This window comes from Polyergus mexicanus, unplaced genomic scaffold, assembly GCF_030449975.1.
Source record: "Polyergus mexicanus isolate NDT 795.1 unplaced genomic scaffold, iyPolMexi1.0 SCAF_4, whole genome shotgun sequence".
Taxonomy (NCBI): Eukaryota; Metazoa; Arthropoda; class Insecta; order Hymenoptera; family Formicidae; genus Polyergus; species Polyergus mexicanus.
In genome coordinates this window covers 3,274,259-3,294,396 of record NW_027223324.1, presented here as the reverse complement: position 1 = coordinate 3,294,396, position 20,138 = coordinate 3,274,259, and the positions used below count along the sequence as shown (strand labels likewise).

Below are 20,138 nucleotides of genomic sequence, written 5' to 3'. Positions count from 1 at the left end.
TATACTTGTGCACATGTACTTATATCTTTGTATATTTTTCTCATTATTTTTTAAAAATCTCTTCAGACACTCTCATATTTTATAAGATAAAGTAGTACTTTGACATTAGATGACTAAATTTAGTCGTTAATTAAATGCTTTTATTTTTATTCTTTTTTCAGATTGATAAAATACATCTCGATAGAGAATCAAATATCCTATTTTATCAGAACTTGATGTGTTTCAATAAACGATATCTCTGGTCATCTATATATGTCTCTAACTAAGAAAATTGCTAATCGTGTAAACGGTTGACGGTAGGAAAAGTATTCTCTTTCCTTCTGCACGCAAAGATATAATGTACGATATGACTTCAATACATCGCGTGTAGCACCGACATATATGACGCTGAAGCTTTCATAATCTACAACATGACAGAAGCAATTACGATCGTCATAGTGTATATATATCATATCGCAACCATATGACTGGAAAATACCAATTCGTTGCTAAAACATCATTTACGTTCACGTTCGACGCATAAATAAAACGCGTCTACATTTTTTTACTCTTATTATTATATTAAATTCTTACGCTAGCAAATTGCTTCAAGGAAAGATCCACGATCTTTCCGACCGTGAGCGTCAAGTGCTTCTGCGATCTTAAGATTATAAGAAATATATCTCGATTCTGATTCGGGTTTAATTCGTACCAAAACGATTCGTACGCCGCATTGCCGATCATCTCGCTCTAAAATATTATGACAAATTTTTCTCACATATAACACAGTATATATCATATTCGATATATTCGTCAACCAGTATACCGACTTTCGTGCTGAGATGTTCTCCGACGAAACAAAGTATAAATGCCTCCAAGCTGATAAGAATATAAAATAACACTGATTTCATTAACACCGCCGAACCGTCCGGGGCATCGATAGACTGAAATTTTTAAAAATGCTTTGCTTTCCGAAGAGATTATGTCATCTCGTTGTACTTACGATGACGATGATAAATCCTAGGCAGCAGATAACTAGAGTATTCGATACGAATTGTACCAGCGCGATATTCGAGAAAAGCGCCTCGATGTTCTTGGAGAACAAGATGATTCTCTGATGTCGGACAATCAATGTTTTTACAATGCTGTCACTCGCATCTTGCTTAATAACTGTCCGACTGATTTTACTTAATTTTTCTCTCGCTATGTCAATCTGCCCACCCACGTGAAGAACCTAAATGTCATGAAATGCATGTCAATTCATTTTAACATATATGTATAACGAAAACTGACATTATTTTTAATTATCACCTATTTTTATCTATTGATAAATTTCTAAAATGGTTTCTTAAGTTTCCAATTTTTTTTTTTTTTTTTTTAAACTGTATTGCACTAATATTTTTTAATAATTTTCTGTAAAAACACTGACATTTTTAAGAGAGAATGCACTTACAAGTGTTATCAATAAGGAGTTCAAGACACCGGATATACTAGCCGCACTTGTCTGATGAACAAACTGTGTAACGAGAACAGCCACATATATCGATGAGCTCTCGATCGCGAATGGTAACTCCATTTTAAGAATGAGCTCTCGAGCATCGGTTTGATTATCGCTTCTGTCCTTCAACAGGGTACCGGTCGCGTAAAGGAACACCGATACCGCGTACGAGACAATTATAAAGTTGGAGAAACGACAAGAGATGTAGGCCATTCTGGTCATCGTGCAATTATCTGAAACTTCACGCTCCTTCCAATCGTCGACCATGATTGTTATAATTTCGTCCAGCAGACTATAACGGATTACTTGAAATAATATTGGCCGATAAAGCTAACGCGAAGCATTGTCGAAGTTGACATAAATAAAAAAAAATGCAGAGCGTAAGAGTTATGTAAAAATTTTAAATCGTTTTTTGCGTTTCACCATTTCGAATCTAGGATGTATGCAATCCAGCGTGTGCTTGTATCACGTTCTGGACTTAATTCTGTGCTTAGTATATACAGGGTGACCCATTTTAACTTAGGCAGCCAAATAACTCGAAAAATAAGCACACTACGAAAAAATGTTTAGAATCAAAATTTTGTCATTTCGAGGGGGACGTACAATGACGTTAAAATGAGCCCCCCCACCCCTTCCCCTGGGCGGTGAGGGGGCTCATTTTAACGTCATTGTACGTCCCCCTCGAAATGACAAAATTTTGATTCTAAACATTTTTTCGTAGTGTGCTTATTTTTCGAGTTATTTGGCTGCCTAAGTTAAAATGGGTCACCCTGTATATATACGTCCAAACGAAGAGAGCTTACCGCGCGTTGAACGCGAAAATAATGAGCTTGACAAACAGAAGGCTATAAGTAAGCGTTGCGCTTAGTACGTCCATAAGGAGCGGTAGATTCTGTTCACTGAAATGCACTATCAAATGCTGATACTGAAAGATCTGAAACACCGCCATCGAGAATATACAGAAGAATCGCCGTAAAATTGCGTACGGTGTGCCCGGCCATACGCCGATTGCACGCAGACCCAACTCCACGGAATGACTCACGGCGCTTATCGACTTTATCTCGTTCTTCATCAAGTCAGTCGAATAAAAGCCAGCTTTACAACAATATGATAGCACGTGATTTATCATTAAGTTTAGTTTATTCCGCTTGCCTCTTTTTCTAAATATTATAAGTAACACTACAGTCTACAAAAGAGACATGATTGCGCTAACAGAAAATTATCTAACTCTAATATTGAATGCAAATAATTAACACAGCATTAAAACTACAACACGGTTGCGCTGATGAAACGTCAGATTTCGTATCATCCATTAAAAGACGAGCGTCAAAATTTCCGATCCATAATCTTACTCCTTGTAGTTGATCGGAAGGTCTCAGTAAGACTGTAAAATTCTATATATTGAACAATCAAATAACTACCACCTTCATCGTAATCGACCAATAGAAATTATTTATCGCATATTCCCTTCACATTCCTTTTTTATCTTTGAAATCATGAGTAAAAGCTATAAACCGATGCATCGGTAATTGACGGAGTCGCAAAAAAAAAAGGCAGAGAAATACAAAAGTGCTCGCGCACCCTCATCGTGCATGCATCTTCTGATCGCTGACCATTATTTGCATTGAAAATGTAAAAGAAATATTTTTCACTGTGTAATGGTCTTAAAAGTTCTGAGACGTGCTTTTATCATCATGATGTAAATACTAGGATAAATATGGTAAGATATTGTAAAAAATGAAGACTCTCTCTATCCAATAATTTGAACGTCGTTACCCGCATTTTTTTTTTTAGAAGGCGACGAGAGAAACTATTAATATATTATTTATATATATATATATATATATATATATTTATACACATATATAAATTGTAATTTTATTTCAAGAATCCAGAATTAAATTTTCAAATTTTGCACTCTTATGACTGCACTTAATTGTCTGAATGGCCATTGGATTCGAATTATTACGAATGCAAAAGGGTTAATACAAGACGTCGTTTCGCCGACAGGTGATTAAATCGAGTTTTTGCTTGAATATTGTTACTTTGGCGTTTATCAAGTTTGGTAAAATACATCGATGGAGAAGATCAATATCTTACAATTATAATTTTGTCTGTACGCATTGCGATAATTATCGCGAATCAATACTCTTCAAACGATATACTCGCTGCTCCTTTGCAAGCGTACATTTAATGTGAAATTCTGTTTTCGAATAGGAAAATTATTAATCGTGTAAACGACTGGGACTAATAACAGTATATCCCTCGGCACGAGAAGAAACATAAGCGGCATACACGAAGCACACGTTTGAGCTTTCAATACATCGCGTGCAACACCGACACATACGACGCCGAAGCTTTCACAATCTGCAACATGATAGAAGCAATTACGATAGAAGCCGTCGCGAAACAGGGCGGTCATCAAAATGTCATTTATGATAGCGTTCTACATGTGTGTGAATTTTCCTAGTCACTTTCATTACACTTTGCTAATTTCTCACATCGGCAAATTGCTTGAGGGAAAGATCCGCGACTTTTCCGATTGTGAGCTTCAAATGCTTCTGCGATCTTAGTATCATGAGAAGGACATCTCGATTCTGACTTGGATTCAATTCATACCAGTTTGATTCGTACACTGCATCTCCGATCAATTCGCTCTGAAACGCATGATAAATTCTTGTCGCGAGAACAGCATTGCAATATCTGCATTACGGTATAGTTTATACTGACTTTCGTGCTAAGATGTTCTCCGACGAAACAATATATGAATGCCTCCAAGCTCATGACGATGTAAAAGAACACGGACTTTACCAACGTCATCGAGCCACCCGGTACACCGATCGACTGTAATTTTCGAATGCTTTGCGCCTCCCGAGAAAGTTGCGTTACTTTATTGTACTCACGATTACGATGAGAAATCCCAGGCAACAGATAACCAAAGTATTCGACACGAATTGTATTAGCGCGATGTTCGAGAAAAGGGCCTCGATGTTTTTGGAGAACACGATGATCCTCTGATGCCGGACTATTAATGTTTTCATAATGCCTTCTGTGACGCTCTTTTGCGTAATTTCACTAAATTTCTGCCGTACTATATCGATCTGTCCACACGCGTGAAGAACCTGCACGTCAGTGATACGTGTTCTCAATTAATTTCATTAAATTAAAATTGCACTATGAATGTTTTCTTGTCTCATCTTAATTTTTAGTATAATTTTCTTTTTCATATTATATAATTAATATTTAATTTTCGAATTATATATAATTAATTATTGATGTCATGTCTGTTATTTGCTCGCATATATTTAAAATGATTTAAAATAGTATATAAATCTTGCTCCTCTATCTCGTATCTAGTAATCTTTTTGCAGTTTTTTTTTTAATATTGGCACATAATGATAAAGCAATCGCACTTACCAATGTTATCAGAAAGGAATTCAGCACGCCCACCATAGCAGCCGCGCTCGATTGATGAAGAAATTGCGTAATGAGAACAGTCACATATATTGGCGTACGCTCAACCTCAAAGGGTAACTCCATCTTAACGATAAGTTCTCGAGCGTCAGTTTGATTGTCGCCCTTCTGCTTAAGAAGCGCACCGGTGGCATAAAAAAATACCGATATCGTGTGCGAAAAGATTATTATGTTGGAAAAGCGACGAGAGATGTAAGCCATCCTGATCATCGTATACCTGTCCAAAATGTCGCATTCCTCCCAATCCTTGACCATGCGTACTATGATTTCGTTCAGCAGACTATAACGGATTATTTAGAGAGATACTGATCGACATGGTTGTGCGCGACGACACGATTCTTTTCGCGAAACATTATCGCGGTTGGACGAATCAAGGGTAAATTTTACTCGAGTAAAGATCGGGCTTCTTTTATTTTTTTTGCAAGATTTGCGTTCGAAAGTGGAGGATCCGGTATGTGCTCATATTGTCGGATTTAAGTTTGTGCTCACATCAGTGTGTATCGCGACAGAGAAGAGCTTACCGAGTATTGAGCGCGAAAATAATCATTTTGATAAGCAGGAGAGTGTAAGCAAAAGTTACGCTTAGAGCGTCCATGAGGAGCGTAAGGTCCTCTTGCCCAAAGTGCACGATCGCGTACCGATACTGAAATATCTGAAACACCATCATCGATGATATGCTGAAGACTTCGAATAAGATTGCGTACGATGTACCCGGCCATACACCGATCGCGCGAAGACCATATTCCACGGAACGACTCACAGTAGTCATCGATTCCATCTCGTTCTTTATTGAATTCAAATAAATCAGTTTTCATTCAGATCATCAATCGCGATTTGTGATTGATTCTGATTAAAATTCCAAGATTTTTTTTTTTTTTCTACATTATTGATATCTAGAAAGGGACATTAATTTGCAAGACGTAAAATTATTTAATCAACTGATAAATTGATGTTTCGGTTTAAGTATTTTTCGGAAACTACGACACGCGCTAACGAAATGTTAGATTTCGCAGCGTCATGGATTAGAAAGGATACATCAAAAAAATACAGCACCGATCGATAGTCCTGATTCGGTTCACAATCGGAGTCGAGAGGTCTCGGTGAAACTATAAAATTCTACGAACTCGGCGCTCGAGTAATTCTACCCTCACTTCGGCCACTATCAGCTATGTTAATTATTCATCGCGTATTTCCATCGTATTTCTTACGATATCTTAAAAATCATGAACAAAAATTATAAACCGATGTCTCAATAATCGTCGCAATTACGCGTATAAAAGAATAGGCCAGTACGAGGGCACCCTCGTCTACGCATCGCTCGGTGTCCATTATTTGCATTAGAAATGCAAGGCAAATGTATGTGTGCGCCAAATGCACGGCAGTAAAATACGTACGCGGAATGCTTGGAACTTTCAAGTGGCAAAAAAAAATGATAGACGGGAATCGTAAAGCATAAATTCATAAGGTAAAGTCGAAAGCGTAGGGGATGAGAGTTCCTGGGAGGGGAAATCCCTAGAAGAACCGCGCACAAAGACATCTATCTATAAAAAGTACGACGTAATTGTCAATTCTGTTAAGATATATTGATGCAGTTTTTATATGTGACATCATATCTTATATATTCTTGGAACGCCGTTCCAAGAACGATGTGTATACGTACGAAATATATAAATACAATTGCTAGAATCGCGAGAGAATCGTTGCGTTTCTCTTCTAATAGCTACAAAGATATATACGGAGAGGGTATATTGCCTCTCTTCTATTATTCGCAATATCTTTAAGACATAGCATGCAGCACGGAGACATAAGACGCTGATGCCTTAATAATCTAGAAGAAAATATAGAGACTTGTTCTTTGTGCGAGTCTAATTCTTTGCGAAAAAGCAAAAAAGTCTAATATAAAAGTTTGACGAAACAAGAAGAAATTGGAATTGTGTTTCATATATGTATACTCGAAATATATCTTTTCTATCGATGATTTATGAATTGAATTAATGGAAGAGAGAGATTAACGCAACATGTATTTCCTTTCAAAGTAAGTGCAAATTTTATATTGTCAGATACACAATAAAGATAAACGTAATTCTCCAAATGTATCTTACTGTCGTGAAACGTTCTAAGGAGAGATCCATAAATTTTCCGATTGTAATAGTCAATTTTCTCTGCGATCTCAAAATCAATAATAATATTATACGACTTTGCGTGGGACTCGAATTGTACCATTTCGCTTCGTACGCTGCATCGCCGATCATTCTACTCTGCAACAATTATTAAATTTAATTAAGAATTATAAGGGAATTACAGAGATAAATATAGCGCTAAGCCTTGAAAAGGTTATTAAAATTATTTGAATTATTGCTTCACATAAAGTATCTGCATTAAAAAGTTTTTATGCTAAATATTCTCTAGATAGATAAAGATAATTTTATCGAAAAACTATAAGGAGAAGTTACCGTATATTGATACAAAAAGTTGTAGCAAAACTGTGCAAGTGACTGTATTATTCTGACCTTAGCGCTGAGATATTCCCCAGCGTAACAAAAAATGAACGCCTCCAAAGTGATGACAATGTAAAAAAAGAGAGATTTGATCAGCATCGTGGAGTCTTGCGTATCGCCTATCGACTGTAACGTGGTTGAAAATAATGCATGTCAAACGTTTTCAATAACGGCCGAAATGAGAGTACTTTAAAACCCAGATATAGAGTGCCATCAGTTATTTTGGAATGTCGAGTATTTTGACATTTTATCGCATATCGGAGGAGTCGTCAGTATCAAATATAGAAACGTTCGATATATGTAGAACCGCAATTTAATAGTATTTGCATTGCTTCGCGCATCCCACAAAGCAATTACTCACAGTTACAATTAAAAATCCGAGGCAACAGATGACCAAGGTGTTCCACAAAAATTGCATCAGGGCTATATACGAGAAGAGAGTCTCAATGTCGGCGGACAGCGCGATAATTCTCTGATGTCGATGTATTAATGCCTTGACGGTCGTTGTTCGCAAGTCGAACGCGTCGATGTCTGAGGAGATTTCTACCAACCCTCGGCACATTATATCGATTTGACCACCTACGTGAAGAATCTAAAAATAGCGGTCAACGCCCTGCGATGTATTCTCGATATCGTGACTAAACGCAAAGAACAACTTTACGAATATAAAAGTTTATCAATGCCAAAGAGATGATATTATAAACTAATATGTGAAATATCTCTTTCGTAGAATTAAATTCCTATAATTAATATAATTATAATTAATAATGAACAGAAGAAAAAAAATATATATCTAATATGTTGTATAATTTTAAATTTTCATTATAAAAGAGAATGAAAAGCAAAAATGCAGAGAAGTTCATATTGAATTTATCGATTAGACTCACTACAGCGCGTTTTTCATTATTCATAAATAAAGTAAATAAAGTAAGTTATTAATCGCGTGAATAATACGGAGTATTCATTATCTCGAACAATGCGGCGCACAAGTGAAAATATTTGATTGATTTATTTTATTATTCTGCTAAACTTTTTATATAAATTACTCATCTCTATATAACGTAATATATATTAATTCAATCACGAGTAATTTAGAAATTGGACTCCAATCTGTCTCTGGATTTTAAATAAAGTATAAAATAAATAATTTATTCTTTTACTTCTTTTCTTCCGAACAAATTGCTATTACTCGAAAAAGTCATTAATCATAAAAAAAGTAGAAAGATAGATTTATATTTTCGTTTTTTTTTTTTCAGATTTATGATGATTTAAAGCATTTTACTCACCAGCGAGACAATTAGAGCGTTCAATACGCCGACTATCGTGGCTGCCGCGAGCTGATGAAAAAACTGCGTGACCATGACGATCTCGTAAACGGGGGAGGCATTAGACTCGAAGGGTAGTTCCATCTTGAGAAACAGCTCCCGCGCCGGCACCGCGAGCTGTACATCGTCGCCCTCGTCGTCGATCTCGTCGGCGTGGGCAACAAGCACGCCGGTGCCGTAGAGAAACACCGACATCGAATAGAGACCGATGATCAGGTTGGAGGAACGATGCGAGACGTAGATCATCCTCGACATCGAGCAGGCGGCCCAGTCGCTCGCGCACTCGCTTCGATCGCGAGCCATAATTGTTAGAATACCGTGGAATATCCTACAAGAAATTGTGCTGTCAGAGACAAAGATAAGGACGACGATTTGGTATTTTTAATTCTTTTTAACTGTCGTGTAAAAAAATAAGATAATCCTTTATTCTCACAATACTTGACATATGTTAAATTGCTCTACAATGCATACGTTAAATATGTGTATGTCATATGTAATTGATCGTTATATAATTGTATTTTTTTGCACAGTATATATAAACTATTTTTAATTTTATCCTATTTTCTTAAAATTTCTGCATCGTTATCGCGAAACGAGAGCTCACCGTCGATTGATCCAGAATATCGTAAGTTTCAGAAGCAGCAGACTGTAGGACATCGTGGTGCTCAGACCGTCCATGAGATGCGACAGATCTTCGGTGCGGACATGTGCGACGAAATAGCGATATTGAAAGGTCTGAGCTATCGTGAGGGTGATCATCCAGAAGGCGCGACGAAGGAAGGCGTAGGACGAGTCGGGCCAAACGCCGATCACGCGGAGACCGATCTCGATCGAGCGACTGACAGTGCCGTCGAGGATGGTCGAATCGATCTTCGAGTCCATTTTCAGAGTTCTACCTTCGAATAGAAACGCTTCCGACCGGAATGTCCCTTTACATCGATATCGCCGCGAAACTTGGAAACTCCGTCGAGAAGCCGCCTATGTATCCCGTGCGGCGATACCGAACACATGGATGAACACGCGAGATGAAAGCGAGTGAATACGAGAAGGTCGCTGCAAGTACTAATCCCCCACCTTCATCGCGAACCAATAGAAAATATCCACAAGATATTTCCAACAAAATAAAATTGCTGGACAAGCTTGCAACAATTAGGTAAGATAAGTGCGAGTATAAATAATGAAGAAGAAGAAAAAAGGAGTGTGAGGAGAACGTACGATTCCTGGAATCACCCTGAATCTTAAAAATTCAAAAGCCATGTATGAGCCCTTCGGATAGATTGTGCGAGATAATGATTGAATAGATCGAGATGCTTTAAAACGATAAAATGTAAAGAAAATGAGCCGCGAGTTTCCCCCAATGACGGGGAGAATTAAATTGCTACGTCTAGATACGGCGAGAGATAATTATTTGCAGCGGGTATAATACATATGTATGTTACTCAGCGTGAGTCACGGAAAAGGCAAAACAACGACGTGCGTATAAATTCAATTTTACATAAATTTAAAATATATTTGTTTTCTTCTTATAAATATAAAAAAATATATAAGAATAAAAAATTATTTATTTGGTAAAACTCGGACTCTACTAACGTCATCAATAGTACTAAATAAACTGAATATAGTATAGAATACACATATGTTTGAAAGTATCTTTTGAACGTCGAGACAAATCGTGATATTTTCTTCGAAACAATTATATTATATCGTATATATTTGTTGAAAGAATTAATTTTTTTTTTTTTTTTTTTAAATTTATTTCTCTACATCTTCTTATATAAACTTTATTTTTTATTTTTTATTTTTTTTTTTACGTATAAGTATAGAAGAGAACAACTCCCGAATTTTTCAGGCAAACTACATATGATGCTACACTTGTTACTGTCCGATACGTCAGTAACTACGATGGATGCGCTTGGCACAAGTAATTGTTATCCGTTGGTCTCTCGTTTAATACATCGCGTGCAGTACTGACATATACGAAGCGGACGCTTTCATCACCTGGTCAAAATAAAACGATAAATTTCATTCGTATAACAGACCGCGTGGATGATTTTATATTTTCCACCTTGTCTTAACAGACATTAAAAAGCTCGACGTTCTATCTCTTGTTCTAGCATACATTCACGAGGGGAAGAACTCTTACGGTCGTAAAACCTTCCAGAGAGAGATCCATAATGTTTCCGGCGGTGATGGTCAATCTTTTCTGCGATCTTAATATCACAAATAATAGAATTCGACATTCGGCGGGTGTGAGATTATACCAGAGCGACTCGTACACTGCATCGCCAATCGATTTGCTCTGAAAAAAAAAAATAGCGAAGAATGAGAGATAGGAATTTATCGATTTTATCTGAATTCGATTTCGAATGCAATAGTCGTTTGAATGATCCAAGATATCTGAGAAGCGCCGGAAAAATTGAAAAAGAACTGTAAGACGTGATATTGAATTGGCCAAGTTCGGTCATAAAAGAATAAAATATAACATTGCATATGTAAAATAAAATATTGTACGCGAACCTTGGCGCTGAGATATTCTCCGACGAAGCAAAAGATGAAGGCTTCCAACGTTATGGCGACATAAAAGATAGCGGATTTCAGCAGCACCACGGTGGCTCGGTCTTTGGCGAGGGACTTTGATGAGAGGATTGGAAGAAAGAGGTGAGAAAAACATAGGAAAAAATTTAGTATATAGTAAGTTGTATATAATAAATCTTGATCGATTAATTAAACGACCTACGCTTATAAACGTGAAGCCGATGCAACAAATAACTACGGTATTTGACAGAAACTGCATCAGCGCGATGTTGGAATAAAGCTCCTCGATATTATCGGAGAACATTATTATTCTTTGATGCCGAGTAATTAGAAGTCTGATACTCGCGACGATTGAATCGTACTGCGAATCTTGGTCATAGCAAATCGCCAACAACTCTCGACGAAGGATATCGATCTGTCCACTCACGTGAAGTACCTAAATGCATTAGTACCTAAGTTGCAAATCATATTAACAAAAATCCAAAAATATTCAAATGTAAGAGATATATAGGATTAAAAAGGAAGATAAATTTCAATTAATATTCGCGGAAGAATATCCTTTAGACTTATTGTCTTTATATTTCACGCAAGAGATAAAATCGATAGATCTCGGAGAGTGACGTATCGTCTACTTTTCATCGATAAAACTCACCAGCGTGATGATCAAGCAGTTTATCATAGCAACTAAAGCGGAAATCGACACTACGTGAAAGAACTGAACGATCGCTAGAAACTCGAAGAGGGGCGAGGCATTAGTCTCGAAAGGAAACTGCATCTTTAAAGGTAGTACTCTCAAACTGTCGTTGAGATTCTCCTCAAGATTTGCCGAGTGTCGCATAAAACTGGGCGCGGTGTAACAAATCGCAGCGGTAGCATTGATGCTGATCAACATGTTTGAGTAGCGACGCGATAGATTGGCATTGCTCGTCATGATACGCAACACCGATCGGTCGCGATTAAGAACGTTGCTCCAATCCTCGTCCATCGCTAGCAGAATATCGTAAAATAGCCTATAGAAAATCGTTCGCATATTTTGCATAAAAAATAGAGAGAGAGAGGGAGAAAACTGTTGTTTTTAATCGTTCAAAGAATTTTTCCCTACCTGCGATGCAACCAGAGAGAAATCAACTTGAGAAAACCAAGGTTGCAAGACAACGCGATGCTGAGCGCGTCGATGAGATTCGAGATGTCGTCGATGACGAAATGATCAAAGATATACGCGTACTCAAAGTACATCATGATCACCAGGCTCGTCATGTACGCGAACCAAGTGAAGGTTCCGTACGGCAAGCCCGGCCAGATTCCGACGAAGCGGAGACCGAACTCGACGGAAGTGCTGATGGAAGTCGCACGCATTATCTCGCATAGAATCGGAACGTTTCTCGACGTCGGGAAGTTGAGCTATTACCGGGTGAGTGACGCTACTCGGAAATTATGATATGATATGTCGACTATGCGTTATTGGTCATTATCGATCAGTCGCAATTATGCGCCTATTCTCCTGCCGTTCAACGGCAAAAAAGCGTACGTTACATTTGCTCGATGATTACGGATTATTGCAAGGAGAAAACATAATCGAAACAGACATAATATATTGAAAACGAAGGGAAAGGGAACATGAATTATTCACTTAGAAAATGTGTAGTTTGTTATGCGACACCGCGCATACGCAATAATAAATGCCGATATCGAAAGACTTGTAAAGTAGAAGGTAAAAGTAGAAGAGGGTAAAGAAAAGGGAGTGCTGTGAAAAAGAATTGTGAAAAGATCTATATGAGTGCAGTGTAACTTATCGTTAGAATTATACACATCATAATTTTACTTGTTATTTAAAGAAAAATATAAATTATATTTGTCATTAATTAAACGTTTCGTTGTTATATATCTTAATGCACAAAAGATTATATAACACACGCTAACTTAAGTTATAAAAGAATTTATTAATTTGTAGTTACATCGAAAAATAATATAATTTAAAGAGAAAATCGCATTTTTGGATAGAATGTAATTTTCCCTTAAATAATTCATTAATATAACACACATCTCTAACATTATATTGCGCAGAATAAGCGCGTATGTATTGCGTTAAATTGCGTTTTATCGCAATAATTGATATATCATATTTTAGGAAATAATTTTTGATTTTCCTCTTTTTTTTACGATTAATTTTATAAAACAAATAAACAACAATTCTTCTACGAGTGAGTAATTCATTGCATACAACGCCGATATATATACAATGCACAGAAGCTTTCATGAACTGCATTTAGAGAGTGTGTGAATTGCTATTATAAATCGTGCTATTATGATATCGTGTGTATAGTTATACGAAGGCCACAGAATGATTTGCATCGTAAACTGTTTACACGGTCTGTTCCGTGAAGTTTGTTTGAAACATGTTTATCCATGAGCAGCATTTTGTATGCATAAAAATGAATCTTACGCTGGTGAATCTCCTCAGAGAAAGATCCATCATCTTCCTAGCGTGATCTCGTCAATCTCTTTTGCGATCTCACGATCGGAAATAAAACAGCTCGATGCTGGCTGGGTGTCATATTGTATCAGACTCGTAAACGACGTTCGCGAGATCACTTTACTCCGGAAAACAACCCTCCGAATCCAATGAATCTGTATTTGTATTATAAGAGCGATTCTTCTTTCCGAGAAGTTTAATTCAAAACAAATAAATTTACAATAGCACGATTAAAATGTTTGAAGAAAAATTCTTTGCATTGAGATACTCGCCGTTGAAGAGACAAATACTTTCAGGATAATCGCGACGTAAAATAAAATGGATTTCATTAATATTACTCTTCGTTGATTATTATTAATGATCTGCAAGAGCAAACAATGTAAGTCGGTTATGCGATAGCGTAAGATTTGCAAAGTAAAATTTGCGTTATTAAAATCTTAAGAAAATATCAACTTTTAAGAAACGTTAGTGACAATTTCTGCTTATTCGAATTGTAGTAATCACGAGTTTTACTCACGACGAGATGATCGTAAATCCTAGGCAGTGGATAACCAAGGTGTTAGAACTGCATAAGAGCAATCCAGGAGAAGAGATCCTCGATATTGTTAGACGGCGCGACGATATTCTTTAATGCTTCAAGATGAAGATTTTAATCTCCGGTGGAAGTAAGGAACTCTCATAGCTTTTCGGTGGAATATTTCTGTCCAATCTTGCCGCACTATATAAATCCAATCATACTCACGTAAAAAATCTATGGATAGTTGAGTTAAAATGATTCATCTTTACTACGTACAAAATCTTATAAAATTATCATAAATATAATAGCAAAGCGTCGACTGATACTTATCAGTGTAACAAAGAAATTATAATCATTACCGAAAAGATTAGAGAGGAGAGAGATGATTCGTGAAGAAATTGGGCTACCGTAATCTCGAACATGGGGGATTCATTAACCTCGAAAGGGAATTCCATTTAGACGCGAAGATCGAATTCGGTCCCGGGGGGTTGTCCTCACCCTTCGCGGGACACCAAACGAGGCCTTCGAGGACGTGCAAGACAACAATCGAGGCGTCGATGGACATTAAAATGTTGGAGCGTCGACGCGATAGATTAGCATAGATTGTAATCGGGTACATGCGCGAGTTACAGCAGCCATATATTCTCTCCAATCGTTGCTAGAATCTCGTGAAACATTCTATGCAAGATGATACGAGAGCGGAAACAACGCGGAAATATTGTATAAAAGATATCTGAAAGACGTCCGGAAAAAGACGCATCTTGCGAAAATGTTTTTACGATATCTTTTGCACGTATTGTGTTTCGAACAGAGCTCTTATAAACACATTTTTGGATTTGAAATGTAAAGAGACACGCGTAATACTGCAGAAAATGTATCTCACAGCGCGAAAATAAAGCGGCTTTGTTCCAGCGCATTTTAAGATACCGAAGATTAAAAGCGGATCTATGAAAACAAATATTGAAATCATATTCTCTCTTTCTTTTATATTAATAGGATAATCAAAACAAAACATAACAACGTTTTATCGTTATTATCAAATCGAAGTTACGCCGAATCTTTTGAACGTCCATCAAATCGTTTTTTGTTGATCAACGTACTTATCACAGATTCATCAATTTGAAAAACATTTAACTGACTACGCCAGATTGTACTCGATGCGTCTATAAGCATTTAAAAATCATTTACGTCATAGTTTTTGAAAATATGTTTTGCAAGTATACAGTCACAACATGTATGATAAATCGGAAGCTCGATCATCGACAAACTTATATGCTTTATAGTCATTTCGCGTTTATAGTGATCCTTGGAGCGAGACGATTTGCTTCGCAAAGTGGCTTATTATCCAGTGAGCGATGTATATTATTATGCGAAATTTATTTCGATTGATCCAATGTCGTCGCACATGATGACGACAAGAAAACTGACCGATTGCATGAGGGAATGACAAAGTTAGACGACAGTTATCGATCAATCATAATTGCACGTTGAAGCATCGGCTGTTCAAAGATCGGGGACAAGAACGATCAACAGACTGCTCTCAGTTCTCATATTGCGCGGTAACGAATAATTTTCTTTAAAAATGCAGATCCTTCTCCGAGCGTACGCTCGTTCGTATCTAATGGTCGTATTACCTGTAATATCATCGAGAAAAAGCGATTGAAGCGGAGAAAGAAATAAAAAGCTTAAGATGAAGCAAAAATAAAGAAAAGAAACATGGGCCGGCAAGAATTTAATGTCAGAAATAAAAGCGTGTATATCGCTTTTCTTTTCGAGTAATATTACGTTCCATTGTACAGTAAAAAGTGCAGTAACTAATTATTAATTTAATACTAAATATAATAATTTTTTTGCATATTAAAATAAGTTCAATAAATAAATCAGCTTTGTAATAACGGATTCTTTAATAAGGATTTTTCCGGATTAATATTCAATTAAATTACGATCTCAATGATAGTGTAGTCAGCTTCATTTTGTAAGATATAAAAAAGGAATTTAACAAATTATGTAATATAAGATTTTTATATAATAGATTTCTATATAATAATAACATAGATTATATTAAAATTGAGATTAAATATTCAATTCGCTTAAAATAATACATCGAAATTAACTAACCATTCTCGCTTGACATAGTGTATCCCCACTCTAATGACGATCGATCGTAATTATCTGCTCTACGTAATCTAACAGCAATTCGAGATAGCTTATTATCCATCTGGATGTCCTGCAACTGCATCGAAATGATATACCTGGTCAGAACGGAGTTCATATCATACAACGAATGATAATAGTCGATTGATATTAGTTTTTTTCACAAGCTAGCCCCTTTAAAAAATAAAATCTATGAACAGAAAATATAAATTTGTTTCATTATTTTATAATATTATTTATAGCATATATTGTCTCTTGCGATTTTAAAAAGATTTGCATAATAGTAAGGAATCTTTTTTAATAATTTACAGAGAAAAAAACTGCAAAGAATCGGAAAAATCACAACAATGAAAAAGATTGTATTGATTAAACACATTATCAAAATTGAGTGTGTTGCAAGAATATTCAACACACACACACACAAAACATACAAAAATTTTATATGCACAAATTTTCCAATGAGTACCCAGTAGTAGATATCGCATGAAGATACATTTCTTTCCTCGATAAAATTATGTGTTAATACAATAGAGTAATGAAGCAAAAATACATTAGTATTAAATATATTTTTTAATTTTGCACAAGTTTCGAAAATTATGTTAAATTATTGTAAAGAAATTTATAAATAGAAATTATTAATTTATTAATAACATTTTAAATATTTACTTTCTTAACAATTCATAACAATTTCTAAATTATTAACCTATGCTAATTACAATCTGACTTTAATAAATCATTGTTGCAATCTTGTTCATATTAATACATTGCATGCAAGACAGATACATATGATGCCGATGCTTTTATAATCTAAAAGATAAAATTAAAAAATTACAGTATATAATACACGAATATATGCGCATATAAAAAATTCATAAATTAATTGTAAGGAAAAATTAATTAAAAAATAAAATTTTTATTAATTATATGTGTAACAAAAACGAAAAACTTACACTCGCGAAAGTTTCCAAGGATAAAGTCACGATTTTCCCTGCTGTGATCATTAGTCGTTTCTGTGATCTCAGTATCATGAATGATATAATCTTACCTTGATTTGATGGCATATCGTACCATAGTGATTCGTATGCCGCATTGGAAACAGATTTACTCTAAAAACAATGCAAAAAAGTTTCTTATCAGAAACGATAAAATATTTTTTTATGCTTAAACGATTTCATTATCTAAAAAACGATTTTTCTTTTAACATTATTAACATCATTAAAATTATATGTCGCGTTAAAAAATTATGTGTGTATGTAAAATTATAATATATTTTAAATATTTACTGACCTTAAAGCTAAGGTATTCTCCGGCTAAGCAAATGATAAAGGCTTCTATCGTTATAGCGACATAAGCTAAAATGGCTTTCAATAATACAAAGATACCGGCCTCATTATGAAAGGACTATTTAAAAAAGAAACAAGAGATAAATAAATTACAATAAATCATTAATACTCACGATAATACTCACAATTGTAATGACAAATCCTACGCAGCAAATAACTAAAGTATTCGCAGCAACTTGCATCAATGTGATAAAGGAGAAAAGTTTTCCAATTTGTTCGGAAAACAAAATAACTCTGTTATGCCTCTCAATTAGCATTCCTAATGTAGACGCGGAAGATCCACTATGAATACTTTTAGAAATATTTCTGAAGCCTTGACATATGATATCGATTTGACCGCTCACGTGAAACACCTATAATATATTTTTTCTTTAAAACGATCGTATTAGGAGTATCGTATTAAAAAGTAAAAGTTGCGCGACGATTTTTTTAGAATCTAAATTCTCATCGTAAATCCTCTCACGTTGCACAGATCTTGATAAAAAATAAAGATACGCAAATTTAAAGCGCGAGACTTACCAGGCTAAAGATCAATCCGTTTACAATAGCGATCGCGAACGAATCTGACATCACATGTAAAAATAAGGCTACGACGAGCAACTCGAAGATTGGCGATTGCTCCGTTTCAAAGGGAAATTGTGCCTTGACAGGAAATTGCAGCAAACTGTTATTATAATCTTTTGTTAGATACACGAAACGAATCACGTAATCCCCCAAGAGGTAAAGTATTGCAGCAAATGTATTAAAACTCAACATAGCATTGAAACAAAAATGCGATACACTGGCTTTAATTGTCATTATATTCTTATGTTGATCGATGTTGCTGCACTCGCGCCAGTCGTTATTCATCGCAGTCAAGAGTTGGTGAAGAAGGCTGCAAGTATTTTAATCGATCAGATATTTCAAAAAATGAAGGGACATTATCCTTTCTATGATTATGCATATTGATGTTCGAATTAAGATTGAAATGATGGTATTAAATTTTGCTCCGCTTAAGAATGATCAGATTAACGATACACGTTGGAAAATTGCGTTACATAGATGGAAAGATTAATCTTCCTACGATATCTTACCGACGATGCTTCCAAAGGCTAGCCATCTTAATAAACATCAAACTGCTTTCTAAAGTCGAAGATAAGCCATCCACAAGATTTGAAAGCTCGCTAAGCTTAAAGTGCGAGAATACATACAGATATTGAAAGTATTGTACAACCAGAATGCTCGACATAACAAGAAGCCAATTAACGATGGAATATGGCACGTTGGGCCACACACCAAACCATCGAAGGCCGATTTTCAGCCCCGGACTGATGGTACTCGAGACAATCATTTGTCAAGAATTTTAAAGACGCGAGAAAATGATAAAGATCAATGTCGGCACATTTGTAAACGTAAACTGAGAGACAGCATTGTCCGTCTTTCCACGTGCACCCTCATGCGACGCATCCCCACTCAAGCAAATACGGATCAATCGCTATCATACGTTTTTGCGTAATTTAAGTTAAAATAGCTCTCATTATCCGTTTAAATACCCCGTAATTCAACTGTAAGTCTAATATTGTGTATTTCGATATTGAAATAACACAAAAATATCGCGCGATAAATAGTTGGTTGTCCATATGTCAGTTTGTGCATCCCCACACGGTACATCCCCACTCAAGTAAATATGGATCAATCGCTATTATACGTCGCATAATAAGTCGAAATACAGCTCATTATACCAGTATGATAATACTCTATCCTTCTAATTCCATTGTGAATAATGTGTCTTATATGAAGAAGCAAAGAATAAATTGTTAAGTTTTTTATAATTTCTCTTGTCTTATTGTACGATATGTTTATGTCGACAGCAAACGTTCGTCGAATTTTTTGAGCGAAGATTATTTAATGACAGTTTGATTGGACGATCGTATTAAATATTCTAAACGAACAAAACTAAATTATAGCAAGTTTTTTTTTTTTTTTGAAGATAAGTAAGAGGAGAACTTTGTATGTTTGTGTCTAAATTCAATTCGCGCAACGGCGAGTATTTTTCTTAAATAATCCAAAGAACTTTATTATACCAAACATGCAATGTGGAAAGAGTTTTAAAAATAGAAAGTTTGAATTATTTGATCAAATTAGAGAAGTTTAGTAGCAAGCACACGCAACAAAATACATGTGATGTACAAATTAGATACGTTCAAATGTTTCAATAAAGACTCAATAGTCTTGATGTAATACTAATTTTTGTATGTTATTAATATAAAAGATCGTTTAATAACAGATAATTTTTAATTATATAAATTTTTCGCATATAAATATTGATACAAGTATTTTGTTGGATTAAAACTTCGATTTTT

At 35.5% G+C, this 20,138-nt stretch overlaps 4 protein-coding genes across 9 annotated transcripts; all 4 read right to left on the bottom strand.

Annotated features, from left to right (window-relative positions):
- Positions 1 to 241: 241 nt before the first annotated feature.
- On the bottom strand, positions 242 to 2,848 carry LOC138932738 (odorant receptor 13a-like). Its single transcript, XM_070294860.1, has 6 exons — positions 2,281 to 2,848; positions 1,433 to 1,769; positions 983 to 1,213; positions 765 to 923; positions 574 to 729; positions 242 to 403 (listed from the first exon to the last, which is right to left on the bottom strand). Exons 1-6 carry the CDS (start codon positions 2,604 to 2,606, stop codon positions 353 to 355), a joined length of 1,260 nt encoding a protein of 419 aa, XP_070150961.1. The 5' UTR covers positions 2,607 to 2,848; the 3' UTR covers positions 242 to 352.
- A 552-nt stretch (positions 2,849 to 3,400) lies between these two features.
- LOC138932723 (odorant receptor Or2-like) lies at positions 3,401 to 10,295 on the bottom strand. 2 transcript variants are annotated; one of them, XM_070294836.1, is made up of 9 exons: positions 9,379 to 10,295; positions 8,736 to 9,102; positions 7,811 to 8,041; positions 5,473 to 5,603; positions 4,895 to 5,231; positions 4,381 to 4,599; positions 4,208 to 4,321; positions 3,979 to 4,134; positions 3,401 to 3,844 (listed from the first exon to the last, which is right to left on the bottom strand). In XM_070294836.1, exons 1-9 carry the CDS (start codon positions 9,654 to 9,656, stop codon positions 3,794 to 3,796), a joined length of 1,884 nt encoding a protein of 627 aa, XP_070150937.1. In that variant the 5' UTR covers positions 9,657 to 10,295; the 3' UTR covers positions 3,401 to 3,793. The 2 variants fall into 2 exon arrangements, with proteins under 2 accessions (XP_070150937.1, XP_070150938.1); XM_070294837.1 differs by lacking the exon at positions 3,401 to 3,844 and having other exon boundaries at positions 4,006 to 4,153.
- A 294-nt stretch (positions 10,296 to 10,589) lies between these two features.
- LOC138932730 (odorant receptor 10-like) lies at positions 10,590 to 12,738 on the bottom strand. The gene is made up of 6 exons (XM_070294851.1): positions 12,412 to 12,738; positions 11,962 to 12,319; positions 11,512 to 11,745; positions 11,292 to 11,405; positions 10,918 to 11,073; positions 10,590 to 10,772 (listed from the first exon to the last, which is right to left on the bottom strand). The coding sequence occupies exons 1-6, from the start codon at positions 12,663 to 12,665 to the stop codon at positions 10,722 to 10,724; spliced, it is 1,167 nt and encodes a 388-aa protein (XP_070150952.1). The 5' UTR covers positions 12,666 to 12,738; the 3' UTR covers positions 10,590 to 10,721.
- A 1,390-nt stretch (positions 12,739 to 14,128) lies between these two features.
- On the bottom strand, positions 14,129 to 19,197 carry LOC138932728 (odorant receptor 13a-like). 5 transcript variants are annotated; one of them, XR_011446825.1, is made up of 8 exons: positions 18,870 to 19,197; positions 18,316 to 18,670; positions 17,922 to 18,149; positions 17,741 to 17,854; positions 17,404 to 17,559; positions 16,418 to 16,532; positions 14,300 to 14,500; positions 14,129 to 14,144 (listed from the first exon to the last, which is right to left on the bottom strand). XR_011446825.1 is itself a non-coding variant. In XM_070294846.1 (7 exons), exons 1-7 carry the CDS (start codon positions 19,124 to 19,126, stop codon positions 15,803 to 15,805), a joined length of 1,356 nt encoding a protein of 451 aa, XP_070150947.1. In that variant the 5' UTR covers positions 19,127 to 19,197; the 3' UTR covers positions 15,493 to 15,802. The 5 variants fall into 5 exon arrangements, 4 of the variants coding, with proteins under 4 accessions (XP_070150947.1, XP_070150948.1, XP_070150950.1 ...); XM_070294846.1 differs by lacking the exons at positions 14,129 to 14,144; positions 14,300 to 14,500 and adding an exon at positions 15,493 to 15,933; XM_070294847.1 differs by lacking the exons at positions 14,129 to 14,144; positions 14,300 to 14,500; positions 17,741 to 17,854 and adding an exon at positions 15,493 to 15,933 and having other exon boundaries at positions 17,910 to 18,149.
- Positions 19,198 to 20,138: the final 941 nt, after the last annotated feature.

Bases quoted from the DNA above. Each gene is read 5' to 3' on its own strand.
- LOC138932738 (XM_070294860.1), bottom strand. From the start codon at position 2,606: ATGATAAATCACGTGCTATCATATTGTTGTAAAGCTGGCTTTTATTCG. The intron at 1,214-1,432 runs GTAAGTGCATTC...CATGACATTTAG, and splicing joins ACTCCTTATTGATAACACTT to GTTCTTCACGTGGGTGGGCA. The intron at 924-982 runs GTAAGTACAACG...TAAAAATTTCAG, and splicing joins TAGGATTTATCATCGTCATC to TCTATCGATGCCCCGGACGG.
- LOC138932723 (XM_070294836.1), bottom strand. From the start codon at position 9,656: ATGGACTCGAAGATCGATTCGACCATCCTCGACGGCACTGTCAGTCGC. The intron at 5,604-7,810 runs GTGAGTAATTGC...ATGGTGTTTCAG, and splicing joins TCGGATTTTTAATTGTAACT to ATATTTCAGTATCGGTACGC. The intron at 5,232-5,472 runs GTAAGCTCTTCT...AATCCGTTATAG, and splicing joins ATTTTCGCGCTCAATACTCG to TCTGCTGAACGAAATCATAG.
- LOC138932730 (XM_070294851.1), bottom strand. From the start codon at position 12,665: ATGCGTGCGACTTCCATCAGCACTTCCGTCGAGTTCGGTCTCCGCTTC. The intron at 12,320-12,411 runs GTAGGGAAAAAT...GATTTTCTATAG, and splicing joins TCTCTCTGGTTGCATCGCAG to GCTATTTTACGATATTCTGC. The intron at 11,406-11,511 runs GTAGGTCGTTTA...CTCTCATCAAAG, and splicing joins TCGGCTTCACGTTTATAAGC to TCCCTCGCCAAAGACCGAGC.
- LOC138932728 (XM_070294846.1), bottom strand. From the start codon at position 19,126: ATGATTGTCTCGAGTACCATCAGTCCGGGGCTGAAAATCGGCCTTCGA. The intron at 18,150-18,315 runs GTAAGTCTCGCG...AATATATTATAG, and splicing joins ACGGATTGATCTTTAGCCTG to GTGTTTCACGTGAGCGGTCA. The intron at 16,533-17,403 runs GTAAGTTTTTCG...ATTTCGATGCAG, and splicing joins CCTTGGAAACTTTCGCGAGT to TTGCAGGACATCCAGATGGA.